The sequence below is a fragment of the Scomber scombrus genome, chromosome 15 (genome assembly GCF_963691925.1).
Source record: "Scomber scombrus chromosome 15, fScoSco1.1, whole genome shotgun sequence".
NCBI lineage: Eukaryota > Metazoa > Chordata > Actinopteri > Scombriformes > Scombridae > Scomber > Scomber scombrus.
In genome coordinates this window covers 3,132,429-3,146,129 of record NC_084984.1, presented here as the reverse complement: position 1 = coordinate 3,146,129, position 13,701 = coordinate 3,132,429, and the positions used below count along the sequence as shown (strand labels likewise).

Here is a 13,701-nt window from a genome sequence, read left to right as displayed (position 1 = left end):
CTCCCCTTTTTTTTCCCAGCAAATTCATTCAGAAGCTGACGTTTCCATGGTAACCCATGAGTTCTCAGGAGCATTACTTCTTTGCTTGCCTCCCTCAGCTTTGTCTGTAATTGCTGTGAACATGCCACCGGTGAGACATTGCGTCCTCGCTGTGTGTACCGTACTGTGTGCATATGTGTGTGTATGTGTGCTTCTGTCATGGGACGTGGTGCCAGAGGAATTGTATCAAGGATTGTTGAGCAGTCAATGTGTGTTTTATTTTAGGCAGATATCATTCCCATTTGACATTTCAGAATTTTCCAATTCCCCGGTATGCTGCTTTTATTTATTGTTTCATCATTTGCAACGGGACAGGAGTGTGCCAGCAGAGACAATTCAATATTATAAACCCCTTTTTATTTAAATTGAATGGTTTTAATTATTTATCTGTTTGTTTGTTCAGGTTATTGTTTTAGCCTCATCGGCCTCTTTTGGTTTATTTGATCGGTAACAGCAGGGAAGGGAGAGAAAGGAAGAGATGAATGACTACACAGGTCCCAGGCTAGTTATAAACCTAGGATGTCACAGTAATACGTGATTTACGTCCTCACCCACTGCGCCACAAATAAAATCCTAATTTGTGTGCTGTTGAGAAGCCACAGCTGCAAACATAAAAAGGTCTAAATCATCAGGTTTGTGTTTTGGTGAAAGCTTTTTCTTGCAGTCTCGCTCTTTTTTTTTGCCTTCTGTTAAATGCGTGGTATCCGTCTCTGTCCTGAGCGCCATTCCAGGTTTCTTCCATCATCTTGTTTGCCAGAGAAAAGTGGAGGGTGGGTAAGAACGCTCCGCCCCCCCCAACACTTACATGCATACACACACACATGCACATGCACATGCACATGCACAGTCCCCCCCCAGTAAACACCTGCCTGCATAGTCTTGAGAAAGGAAACCAGCTCTACAAACCGCCATGTTTTTTGCATGAATCCATTCTGGACAGCATTTCTACATTTCTACAATGTAATGAGCCCCAAAATCAAAGCGACATGTTGGGGGGGTGACGTGTGTGTGTGTATGTGTTTGTTGCTCTATAACAAGACGCTCAGATTTTTTGGATATTGTAATGTGATATGGCAGAAGTGTTTTCTCTTGGTTTTAAAGGCTGTCTTACACTAAAGAGATGGGATTCTTTTTTTTTTACTTACCGGGCTGTTATAGTCATTATATCCACAGTACTGATGTTTATTTATCAACAGTCGCATTGTGTAAATATTTTGTGAAAGCACCAACAGTCATCTCTACAATATTGCTGTCGAATATCAATATTGAGGTATTTGGGCAAAAATATCTTGATATGATTTCATCCTTATTGCCCTTTAGATTTGTGGTTAAATCTTTACTGAGCTCAGCATATGAGAGAGTAGAGAGAGTAACAAATATAGACGTTAAATTGACAAATATAATTAATAAGTTAATGTGGTTTTCAAGCAGACTGTTATATTTGTCAAACACAGATAGAATTTGGCATCTTGATTTTTAATAATGTCTTATAATGTCATTATTTTAAGCATCTTAAAGCAAATGTATGTGCCTCAGCTGCAAAAAAAAATCAAAAACTAAAAAACTGGATGTCTGAAAAAGAAAATGTGGATCCTGTGAGATAATTTAAAACCAAATGAAATAATTTAAACCCGGACGAAATGTAAGAACCCACATGCTGGCAGGGTTATTAGGAGCACTGTCACCTCCTGCTCTGAGATTACTGCCCCACAGAGGACAATTTTACTTGTCACACTAGGAAAGGCACAGGTGTAAATAGTAAAATTAATGACGGTTGAATTCCATTAAGCTGCTTCAATTTCAGGTTCTTGGTATTGCACATTCTGGTTCACTGTCACGGCTCACTGGGACACTTGAATATAACGGAGCCATCATTAATATTATTAATTACACCAAAGCTTTTTCCTACTTAGACATATCAGAAGTTGTCTGCTGTGAAAAAGGCCTATTTCCTTCCTGAGCCCTGCACAGCATGTGAGAAATGTGTAGCCGTTTAAATGGTTGTGCTTAAAAGAGAGGCTTAAGTGCCTCTTAAAGGGGCTCTGTACTCTAATTAACAAGGATCCACATACAGTATCAATGAAGATATCTTACACAGGGCCTCCAGGAGTTTATATAGTAAGTTACTTAAACACCAAATGCCACAATCGGTCTGTTGATTTGGCCATTTCATGCAAGAAAATATTGTTGCGATTTCTTGAATTTGCGTAAATTACTACGATTGGAAAATGACTCGTGAGGGACTGGTTACAAGTATCTAAAGCTGTGGCAGTTTGCATGCTACCCGAGTACTGCTGAGAGACTTCTAATAAGAGAGCCAAACAAAGTTTAGTTTCACTTCTCTTTCTCACCCGCCCCCCGTCTCCCATCTCCTTTTTTTTTGGCACAGAGCATTTGTTGTTTTATTGTTGAGTAATATCTAGATCCTGACCAAAAAAAAGATATTAGTCAATACTAGATGGCTGAGATGTTATTAGAGATATACTGAGTGATATGCTAGATGTTGTGGTCATATTTAATCCTAACCCTTTTCACAGTAGGAAAGCACAGGTGTAAATAATAATGTAAATGATGGCTTAATGTGGTATAATTATGCATAATGGGTAATGCTTTCATGGCATACTGTGAAATTAATTTGCCTATTTTGTCTGCTACAGAATATAATATGCTCTGTAAATTATTCATCACGTGTTCTCTGAGAAAAAAATCTGACACCAAAAAGGGGGACATGTATTTTATATTGTTTTGGTTTCATGATGGCACCTCCTAGCTTTAATTCATACATTAATTCAACCATAGGTTCTCTCTATCTGGAGAGATGGATTAATTGTTTCCATAAAGACAAACATCGCTTCATAAAGCAGTAACATCAGTGTTGTATCTCTGGTTACACTGAGCCTGATTGCGTCCTGCTCATAGACTGTATATAAAAATGGACGTTACATCCATGACGTCACCCATTGGTTTGTGGACTGCTGCTGGGAAGCGAATAGTATCGGATCTGAGCAGCGCCATCTTGAAAATTTCAGGTGCATGCTGGGTTAAAAAAAAAACACGGATTCTACTTATATGGGCATCAGGAGGAGCATGAGGCGCCCTCCTGAACCTGTGAACCAATCAACCTGTCAATCACGACGTAGCCACGCCCTAATGCATATCGTCAAATATAAAATCAGGGAGGCCAAAATGTCCCAAATGAACATCATACTGCATTGAAGAAGGCTTTAAACTAGCGATTGAGACCATAAACACATTTGGAAAACGTTTACTGAGGTTAGAAATCAAGTGAGAAGTTGGTGAATTCTCCATTGACTTGTATAGAGACGGAAGTCCTTTTGACACCAAAACGGTCGCCCCCTGGTGGCCTTTTGATAGAATGCAGTTTTAAGTTACTTCCGCGTTGGCATCATTTCAGAGGACCCGAATGTTCAACCATATAAGACCCTGCCTCAGTACGTACACACGTATCTTTGTCAAAACTGTTTGAAGTCACTTTGTGTGATCACTGTGCAATTATAGCAGCTGTTTTTGTTTGTAGAAAAGTGAATCTGTTCATTATCTGCACACTCATAACCTGCTAGATGTTCTTCATGGTGACACCAAAGGGGGGTATCAGAGGTGGAAATCTTGAATTGTATTATAAACCAAATCTGAGGAATCACTATCTCAAAAAATACTTTCAATGAATAAAAATCAAATGTTTATGTTAAGTGCTTTTGAAAACTTCCATAACTTAATCAGATTATTTAATGTAAAACATTAGTACCTACAAGTTATGATAGCGTTCATTGATTTTGGAGGAATTCAGGTTGCTCTATTACAGCTTAAAATGAGGAAGCTGGTGAAAGTGTGAGCTGTTACATTGGAATGAATCCCCTTTAAAGTCAGTGTGATACAAATTTTTAATGAAGTTGCAGCTTCACATTTTGGCTTCAGTTACTCACAGAGCCCAGATTAAGAGACTGCGGTGACTTTGCTTCACTACAGTTAAGTAATTATATTCAGATAGCGTGTTTAGTGTCACTGGTTTTCAACTGAGCTGCTTATCAGCAAGTTGAGGAATTCTTATTTCATTTTCTCCGTCTTTACAGGGACTTCAGCTACATAATTATGGTTTCAGAACAGACTGTGAGGGCCCTTCTGTTGATAATTTCTGTTGTCTCCACTTCATAACTGATCAAATATGTTTATACATTTCATTTAGACGCACTTTGTATTCACAGAAATTATTTTGGCCTTTCTTTTTTTTTCCTCCTTCCCACAACTCCAGGAAATGTTGCCTTTTAATACCAGGCTTTGAGTCTAGCCACTGTGAGAGTGTAGGCGGACAGTCAAGTTAACTCTGTGTGGACATTTAAACACTGACACTGCACATTCAGACCCTCAGACTCGTTGGGATAGTCGGGGTCAAATCAGATAAACGATCTGGCGACCACACATTACCAATTCTGGATGAACTTGAAAGCAGCGTCTGTAGAGAGGAGCCTCCACCCATCAACCATGGGCAGTTGCACGAAGTACTGATGTCACCGCCAAAATGTGTGGCAGCTGTTGCCAAGGGGCTAAAATGATCCAACACAATACAGACCAGTGCTTTCTGTTCTTGTGGTTGTATCTGATCTCAGATCTGGACAGAAATGTTGTGCTTTTTATGAGTTATTAGAAGGAATTTTGTTTTGCCGTCGTATGCTGGTCACTCTGAACTAGAGTCATTAGTTGGTAGTTTTGGGTCAGCAAGGACATCCTCAGAAAAAAAGAAATATAAGGAATTTAAAGTAACAATATCACAGTTGTTGTATGTAATCTATAGAGTTTATGATGATGTGCAGGGAAATATAACCTAGATAAAACCAGCAAAGGCTTTGTAATGAATGTATCACATTGCAGGGCCAGCAGCCTCATTTCAATTGATCCGAGACAGTGGACAGTCATGTTTCCCCCATTAAGATAATTGTAGTGCATCCATTATGTGATTTTGTTGCCTTTTTATATGTGTATAAAAGGAATTAAATAGTATTTTACCTTTCTGCTCATTGTAGGTCAGTCCCTAAATGTCCACACTAATTAAATTAAATGTCATTCTATATCAGATCGGGGTTTTGTAAGACATTTAAGCTTGCAATATTATTCTTTTATATTTGTTTTTTATATTTTTTATTGCCTGGTGCATTCAGAATGAGGGCGAGTGTACGGCAGTGCAGACAGTTGGAGCTTGTGTGGTCTGTTCATGCTGAGTCCTATTGTGCTCCAAGGTTGATATTCCTCTCCTGTGTGTGTGTGTGTGTGTGTGTGTGTGTGTGTTCACATGTACATGTTGGCTTGTGACTGTGTGTGTTTGTGTTGCATGTAGCCCCCCCTTCACCCCCACCTTACCCAAAACTGCAGTAATCCCTTGGGCCTAAAAAAGGAAATCCCTGCACTGTGCCCTGGCCTATTCTTCCTGGGAGTGCGCTACTTGTGTGCTACAAGTCTTACAGTCTACCTCTGTCTCTGCATTGTCCGGTCAATTTACAGTGGCTCGAAATATGCAGCGTAGTCTTCTCAGTAAGAAAGCAAAGCATAAGTGCATAGTCTGCTAGGATAACATCTTAAAATGTCGGGGCATTGTAAGTTAGCATTTGTGATTTTTAGCCAGAGCCCAACAGGCCGTCATCGGTTCTGCATCAGTGCAGACTGTCTGAGAAAGTGCCCGGTTTAGGCTTAGCTTCTCCCTCCTCACCCAAAAAATGCAAACATACACTGCTTCCCTGCACACACAACCCCCCCCTCACCTCCCACTTTGTGAGCGGACCCGTGCAGGCTGCTAACACGTTGTCCCTTTGTAAGCATAAATCGAGCTATTGGCAAGCAAACGAGCTGTCAGTTCATCCTGTAGTCAGGCCTGATTCACGCAGCTTAATGATGATTGGCAGGCAGGAAACCTGCGCAATTAACCTCACTACATCTCCGATCCAAGTTTGCTAGACAAGAAGACACTTCACACTTGTTCCCATTTTCTTTTGGCAGAGGAGGAACCTTTTAAATTGTACAGAGGGTGCTGGTGGTTTATGGACACTTGATATTCTAAAAAACAAAGATGCTTTTTTAGCATCAGAAAGCATCAAGTTTGTTTCTGTTTCATGAAACGTTTCATATTTATATCTGAAGTTCTTTGGACATTTTCTTCACCCTAATCCTGTAATCACTACATGTTTATCTTGCCTTTTTGGTCACCTCACCTTTCCTCACCCAGCTGCTGCTGTTGAGTGGGGCAGTTTGTGCAGCGGTTTCCTAGAAATTGTGCTCAGGATGTAGATGACTCAAGCCTGATCATACTTCAGTCTGTCTCTTCTCGTTGAGTCATGTCAGGCCTGGATTTTTCTTGGCGTCTCAAACGTGCCTTTTGGTCAGAGAGCACAAGCAGTATTATACAGTGAATGTAATGATGCTGCTATGGAAGTAAGATTATCATTTTTCTGTTCTTTCTTGCTTCCAATGCCTCCAGTTGGGGGCTTAGTCCTGTCTATATGTTAGTCATACATAATATCTTGGAAATGGCAAGTCCAATTTTAGCCCAGTGTTTTGCTGAAGGCAGCAAGGTTGCCATATTCAGTTATTTTCCGTGTAGATTAATGGGGAGAGGTGGATGGAGGCCACAGTAGTAAAAATCCTTCATCGTTATTTGCTCCAAAACCAGTTTTTCTGAGTCTTGTGGTATTTAGATGCAAATGATGAATCTGCAGTATGTGAATTAGTTTTGTTTTGTAGAGGAAAGTTAATGTTTAATGGATGCATTTTTCTATTAGGAATCCTTATAGACTGTGTCAAAGCTGCTGTATAAAATAAAATCTTCTCTAATCTGTGGAATATGCCGTGTAGACATAGTGTGTTAAAGTAGTCCAGTCTGAACTGCTGGACTTCAAAGTTTATTGGTAATAGTATTTTTGGCTTAATTTCACTTCTAGTCAAGTTTGTATAACTAAAAGCTGCTCTGTTCATAAACAAACCTGTGTATGAACTTTGTAGCATATCAAATTGATGAAGAAAAAAATAACATAATTTTTGTTTTTCTAAACTGATGACGAACATCTTTCAGGGGCCTGAAATCACGCTCGAATAAGCTAATAATTAATTTGAACTGTTAGTCAAACTATTATCATGCTGTGGCTCTGGTCAGAACTTCATCTGGTCTCAACATTTACTTGACTTGTTGTGCAAAAAATCAACTTGTATTAAAGATAGTTTTGCCCGTCTGTGCTTGTGAGGGCTTCTGTTGACTGATGTTCCTGCACAGAAAAGCCTGTATTACTTATTAATGGAGAAGTGTCTCACTTTGTGCATTGAGCTGTGAAATAGTTTGTGAAGAGTTGCTTTTTGCTAGTTTGAATATTGCAAAATTTTCATGTGGATTAGACATAAAATCAGGATGACTTCACACACCTACAACCCCCTTTTCCTCTCTCCCTGCCTCACCTCTTCTTCTTATCCCAGCTACCCAGAGAACGGTGTGGTGGAAATGAGACCGGTGGATGTGCGGCCTCGTGCCAGGACCCTGCTGCAATGGGACCAGCTAAAGGTTGGCATGCAGGTGATGGTCAACTACAACCTGGAGACCCCAGACGAGAGAGGTTTCTGGTTTGACGCTGAGGTTCAGGCCCTCAACCAAACTACGCGCACCAACAAAGAGCTCCGAGTCAAGATTCTCCTGGGGTGAGGATCTTCCTCCTAGGTGGAAAGAGGACGGTGGGACTCTTTTCTCTTTGGCTTCCTATTATTGTCTTTTCATCTCCGGCTCTCGCTTCCTATCGCCCCCTCCTTTTTTTGTGTCCATGTCTCTCGCCCTCTCCCTGCAGGGGTCCTGGAGACGTGATTGGCGATTGCAAAGTTCAGTTTCTGGATGAAATCTACCAGGTGGAGAAACCAGGAGCGTGTCCACTCTCGGCCGCAGATGGACAATTTAAACGTATGCAGCAGAGCCTATATTGCTTTTAGTACAACCATACCATAATATCTTAACATATCTGTTTATGTGTGTGCGTGCGTCTATGAACTTTTCCTCCTTCTGCTGAATCCAGGGAAGAGTGGGCCCGAGTGTAAGCACTGCAAGGCTGACCCGGACGCCGAGTGTCGCTTCTGCTCCTGCTGCGTGTGCGGCGGGAAACAGGACGCTCACATGCAGCTGCTGTGCGACGAATGCAACATGGCGTTCCACATCTACTGCCTCAACCCGCCACTTGCCAGCATCCCGGATGACGAGGACTGGTGAGAGACCGGAGCTCGGCAATTAGCTCCAAGATCTGGCACTGCACAGTCAATTTAAGAGGGATGATTAATGGTGTTTAGTAACAGCTGAAGTGCATTTAAGATGTAATTAAGTGTTAAAATCAATATGAAATAATGACATAATGCAGTCGCAGGTGTTCGTTTATCTAATGCAGTGGCTTTGAGTGTCTCTGCTAAACAGAAATGTGGTGTTAGTGTTTTGGCAGTTATAGAGAGGAAGATCCCCACCCTCCGTTTCTATTTCTGGCATGTGTTGCTTTTGGAAGGTGAAATGGCAAAAAGCTAAAGATAAAATTGTCAAACAGCATTTCTTAACCTACTTCCTGGTACACGTTCAATGTAATAGTCAGTGCAACATTTCTCTTTAAGGTATTTATTAACAGATGTCAGTGTCTTTGCCTTTTGGATATTTGGGGGGAAATGTTGCTCCTTAATTATATTTTACAGTGATTTGTGTTTGCCAGAAACTGGATTGTCAACAGCTGGATTTTAGATGTTCAGAACTGCCTCCTTTTTAATCTAGAGCTTTGTTACACACACAAGGTTTTTTTTGTTCTGCAGGTACTGTCCTACCTGTAAGAATGACACCAGTGAGGTTGTCAAGGCAGGAGAAAAGCTCAAAGCCAGCAAGAAGAAGGCTAAGATGCCGTCGGCAACAACTGAGAGTCAAAGGGACTGGGGAAAGGTGAGACCCAAAAGAATCACACACACACACACACACACACCAGGTGACTCTGTAACGTGCACAGCAAGCCTGAGGGAAGACCTGTGGTTCCTCTTCAAAATGCCTGGAAGGAGCAAAGGCTATGTGGAAAAATATGAAAAAGCAGTTTGAGTGTCAGAAGTTTTTCTGCAACATTAAGTTTTCCAGATTGTTTTGTGCTTCAGTCTCTTGAACTGGGCACACACACATGCTCAGTGCAGGAGAGCCAATCACCTTTTTTACACTTATTGCAATAAAATCAATTCTAAAAGAACGACAATCATATTTCTGAGAATAGGATATTGGTGTTTTTTTTAATTTTACCTTTTCCTTTCTCAGGCCATCATTTTCATTTTTGTCTTTTCTGCTCCTCTTGAATTGAATTTTTGAGCGTGTAAACACTTCTTGAATTCAAAATAGTCCAAAAAGTGAGCTTAGAAGAAGAAGAAGTTGACTTTAAAGCACAATTGTTTTCATTTTTAAGTTTAAACCTTTAAGTTTGCCTGTTTTACAGTCTCCAAGGCCTTAAAGTAAAAATGATACTTAAATAAAACCTGCTGTAAAACTTTATTTATACAGAGGTTTGTAACATAAGATTGTTACCGTGGAAACGTTGGGGGTGTTATTCATGCCTCACTGCCATTTTACTCCATTAACTTAGTGTAAACTGGTTTGTTCCTGTGTATCAGTTAAAGTATGTGTTTAATATTTCGTGTAGGTAATTTTCCTCTTCCAGTTTTGTGTTCCGCTTGATTGAAGATAAATGGTCCTGTGTGTGTTTTTAGTAGAAGCTCATTCAGATATTGTCTCAGCACGCCACAGATTATTCTCTCAAATCAGATGATCAGATCAGACGTCTTTGATCCGTCTGCAATCCTTAATATTTACTTTAAAAACAGGCTTCTGGAGTTGATTAATAGTGTGGTTTGAGTTATATAATGTCTGAAAATGTCTTAAATGTTTTACTGATTATGTAGCTCTTCTCATATAATCATAACTCGACTACCTGAATACCTTCTGCGCCTCCTCCTTCAATTTTCATGGTTCTACAGAGCACAAACCAGAAAATTACATTGGCAAAAACTAGAAATATCTCATTTTAGCTGCTGATGCAGAAAATGAGACCGAAGCAGACAGCTGACAAGTATTTAAATTAGTTTTTTTTGTGTGTGTGTTTTTTTTGTTTTTTAAGCATCTGTTTTAAGCATACTGTTAAATATTTTTCCCCAAAATCTCCTAAGAGTCCTTTTTTTTTTTTTAATGGCAACACTTGGAGATATTGTGTGGGCTCCTTTCCATCCTGGGCTCGCTGTCTCCCTGACGCTGCGCTCCGTGGTGTAATGTGAACAATGCCATTAAGCATGACTTAGCCACTTTCCTGGAACTGCCAACGGAAAACAACTCCTTTCTTTACCAGAATGCTCCCTTTCTCTCTGCGGACTAATTGAAAACAGCCTGGCTTGTGTGTGTTTGGGCACATTTTAAGCGCTGTGAGTCACACAACGTTTATACTTGACTTTCACATTATCGCAATTTTATAACCCCTCAATATAAAATGCTCGTCTTTTTGCGAAAAGTTGCTTTTGTACTCTCACTTTTTATACCCTCTGAAAGTATAACATTCTTTGTCCATAAATATTCACTGAAAGCTTTTGCCAGATTTGACCCACAAATCAGCAGCCCCTTTGCTCCTGAGCACTACTTTTCCACTCATGCGGACATTAGATGGTATTTTTGTGCATGTTTTTTTTTTTTTTTTTTTTTTTTTTAAGACATAAGATAACAGATGAGCCAGGGGTAGTTACATTAAATACAAATGTTGTAATAGGTACAGATATTTAGCGTTTTAATAGCCTTTTGATTAGTCAAATTATCAAGTAACTTAAAATAATGCTCAATTTCTCTCTGAAAAACAACAAAACAAGGTTCTTTCTTATTAAATTTACTCTTATGGATATAAAACTTTGCCAGAAATAAAATCAAATTTATTAAGAAATAACATTTTTCTTCCTGCTTAGGATAATTATGGAAGCCAAACACAACATTTTCCCAGAGTAGAAAGAAATCTTTGAAGAGATGATCAATAATAAATCTGCTGAGTTCTGCCCATTTTTGTGCATTTACCTTTTATATTCTTTGCATAGACTTTATATAAAATGGACGTAACATCCGTGACGTCACCCATTGGTTTGTGGACTGCTGCTTGGAAGCGAATAGTTTCAGATCTGAGCAGCGCCATCTTGAAAATGTCCGGTGCATGCTGGGTAAAATAAAAACAGGGATTCTACTTATATGGGCATCAGGAGGAGCATGGGGCGCCCTCCTGAACCTGTGAACCAATCAACCTGTCAATCACGACGTAGCCACGCCCTAATGCATACCCTGCTTTATCGTCACATATAAAATCAGGGAGGCCAAAATGTCCCAAATGAACATCATACTGCATTGAAGAAGGCTTTAAACTAGCGATTGAGACCATAAACACATTTTGAAAACGTTTACTGAGGTTCTAAATCAAGTGAGAAGTTGGTGAATTCTCCATTGACTTGTATAGAGACGGAAGTCCTTTTGACACCAAAACGGTCGCCCCCTGGTGGCCTTTTGATAGAATGCAGTTTTAAGTTACTTCCTTGTTGGCATCATTTCAGAGGACCCGAACTCCCCGCTTGATTCTTTGCCATCTTTCTCGATGTAATTGCAGGGTATGGCCTGTGTGGGGCGTACCAAGGAGTGCACAATTGTTCCTTCAAACCACTACGGACCCATACCCGGTATTCCTGTTGGAACCACATGGAAATTCAGAGTTCAGGTTAGCTGTGCATCACATTGTTTTATATAGATAAAGTCTATTGATTCAAATTGTCAGAAAATTCGAGCAGTTGTTTAAGTCAATATCATTTCAGTATGAATTCTATTTTCATATATTTATATCTTTCTCTTCCATCCTCCTCCACACATTATGAATATGTTCCTCTGCTTCTCTGTTTTTATTTCTTTGTGCTTCCAGGTGAGCGAGGCAGGTGTTCACAGACCACATGTCGGTGGTATCCACGGGCGCAGTAACGACGGCTCCTATTCTCTGGTGTTGGCCGGGGGCTTCGAGGATGAAGTGGTGGGCTATTTTATATTATTTACAAGATGTTTATTCTCACAAGATGGTTTACTGAGTCACGTGTAAAGTAGTGGCTTTTTTTCCCCTCCTCAATCACTTTATTACATTACCGTGAACTGCTGTAGGACCGGGGAGATGAGTTCACCTACACAGGCAGCGGGGGCCGTGACCTCTCAGGGAACAAACGGATCGGAGAGCACTGTTTTGACCAGACCCTTACCCACATGAACAGGTATAACCTTCCATCTATTTAGGTTTTATCCAAGAGTTGTGGGTCAATGACGTATAAGGATTTTCAACAACTCAATTTTAGAATAATAAAAACAAGCATATCTAATGCAGTAGTTCAAACATTTAGAATGTTGTGTACCTGAAAATTCATATTATACATTTAAAATTAAGTGATTTTAGTGGGTTTTTCAAAATTAATTGGCACTGGCCTTAAAAAAATTCATGTGGTGCGACCATGATTCATCTTGAAATATCTTATATAAATAAAAGATCATCATTTACAAAAAAAAATGCAAATACTTTGTTTCCAAACACTTTATATTACTGACAACTTGTAAAAAAAGATGTGAAGCGTGTTAAGTAAATTAATTTATTTCAAGATGAATCATGGTCGCACCACATGACTTTTTTTTAAGGCCAGTGCCAATTAATCTTGAAAACCCACTAAAATCACTTAATTTCACATTTATAATATGAATCTTCAGGTACACAACATTCTGAATGTTTGAACTACTGCATTAGATATGCTTGTTTTTATTATTCTAAAATTGAGTTGTTGTAAATCCTTATACGTCATTGACCCTTGTTGTATATTGTTTCCAAATGTACAGATAATAAAAATTGTTCCTCAGCCATCATAGAGCTCAAGCTAAATTTCTTTATAAATCTGTGTTCATTTAGTCAAGTTCTGGTGGTCAAACTTTGCATTAATTTGTGGTTCAATGATTTTTTTAGATTTATTTTTTGTCTTTTTAAAATAACAAGCTCAAGTGATTAACTCCTTAACAGCAATCAATCATTGATTATTCATTAACATCTCAAATCTTTAGTCCGACTTGATTAACATCATCTTCGTCTCGTCTATAATTCTCTTCCTGGGCTCCTCGACTCCCCGCAGGGCTCTGGCTTTAAACTGCGACGCGCCTCTGAACGACAAGGACGGGGCAGAGTCCAGGAACTGGCGGGCGGGAAAAACCGGTGAGAGTGGTGCGCAGCTCCAAAGGCCGACGCATCAGCAAATACGCTCCCGAGGAGGGAAACCGCTACGATGGTATCTACAAGGTACAGACACATTTTACCTTAGGTTGTAAAATAAGATCGACCCACTTCAAATGCTGCTGCTCAAGATAAATAAAAATGATACAAATCATAATTATGGACCAGAACTAGGAGCAGAACTGTGAGAACTAGCACTCTCATATAACCTACCTGTTACTTGACCTCCTGGCTTAATATGACCTATATTGGAAACTAATTGTAACAATAATTTGATTCTTTACCTCATAAACCAGGCAGGGACTAGTAGTTTGATACTTTGATTATAGGTACTTGAGATTGGACTTGGTCCTGGTCC

General features: G+C 39.7%; 1 protein-coding gene across 1 annotated transcript in view; it reads left to right on the top strand.

Moving 5' to 3' along the window:
- Positions 1-13,701, top strand: part of LOC133995093 (E3 ubiquitin-protein ligase UHRF2-like) — a 34,271-nt gene that overhangs the window by 14,119 nt on the left and 6,451 nt on the right. The window contains 9 exon segments of the mRNA XM_062434380.1: positions 7,510-7,728; positions 7,872-7,981; positions 8,094-8,280; positions 8,863-8,986; positions 11,706-11,813; positions 12,012-12,116; positions 12,242-12,348; positions 13,246-13,318; positions 13,320-13,409. Of these exon segments, the coding sequence (XP_062290364.1) occupies positions 7,510-7,728; positions 7,872-7,981; positions 8,094-8,280; positions 8,863-8,986; positions 11,706-11,813; positions 12,012-12,116; positions 12,242-12,348; positions 13,246-13,318; positions 13,320-13,409 (1,123 nt within the window).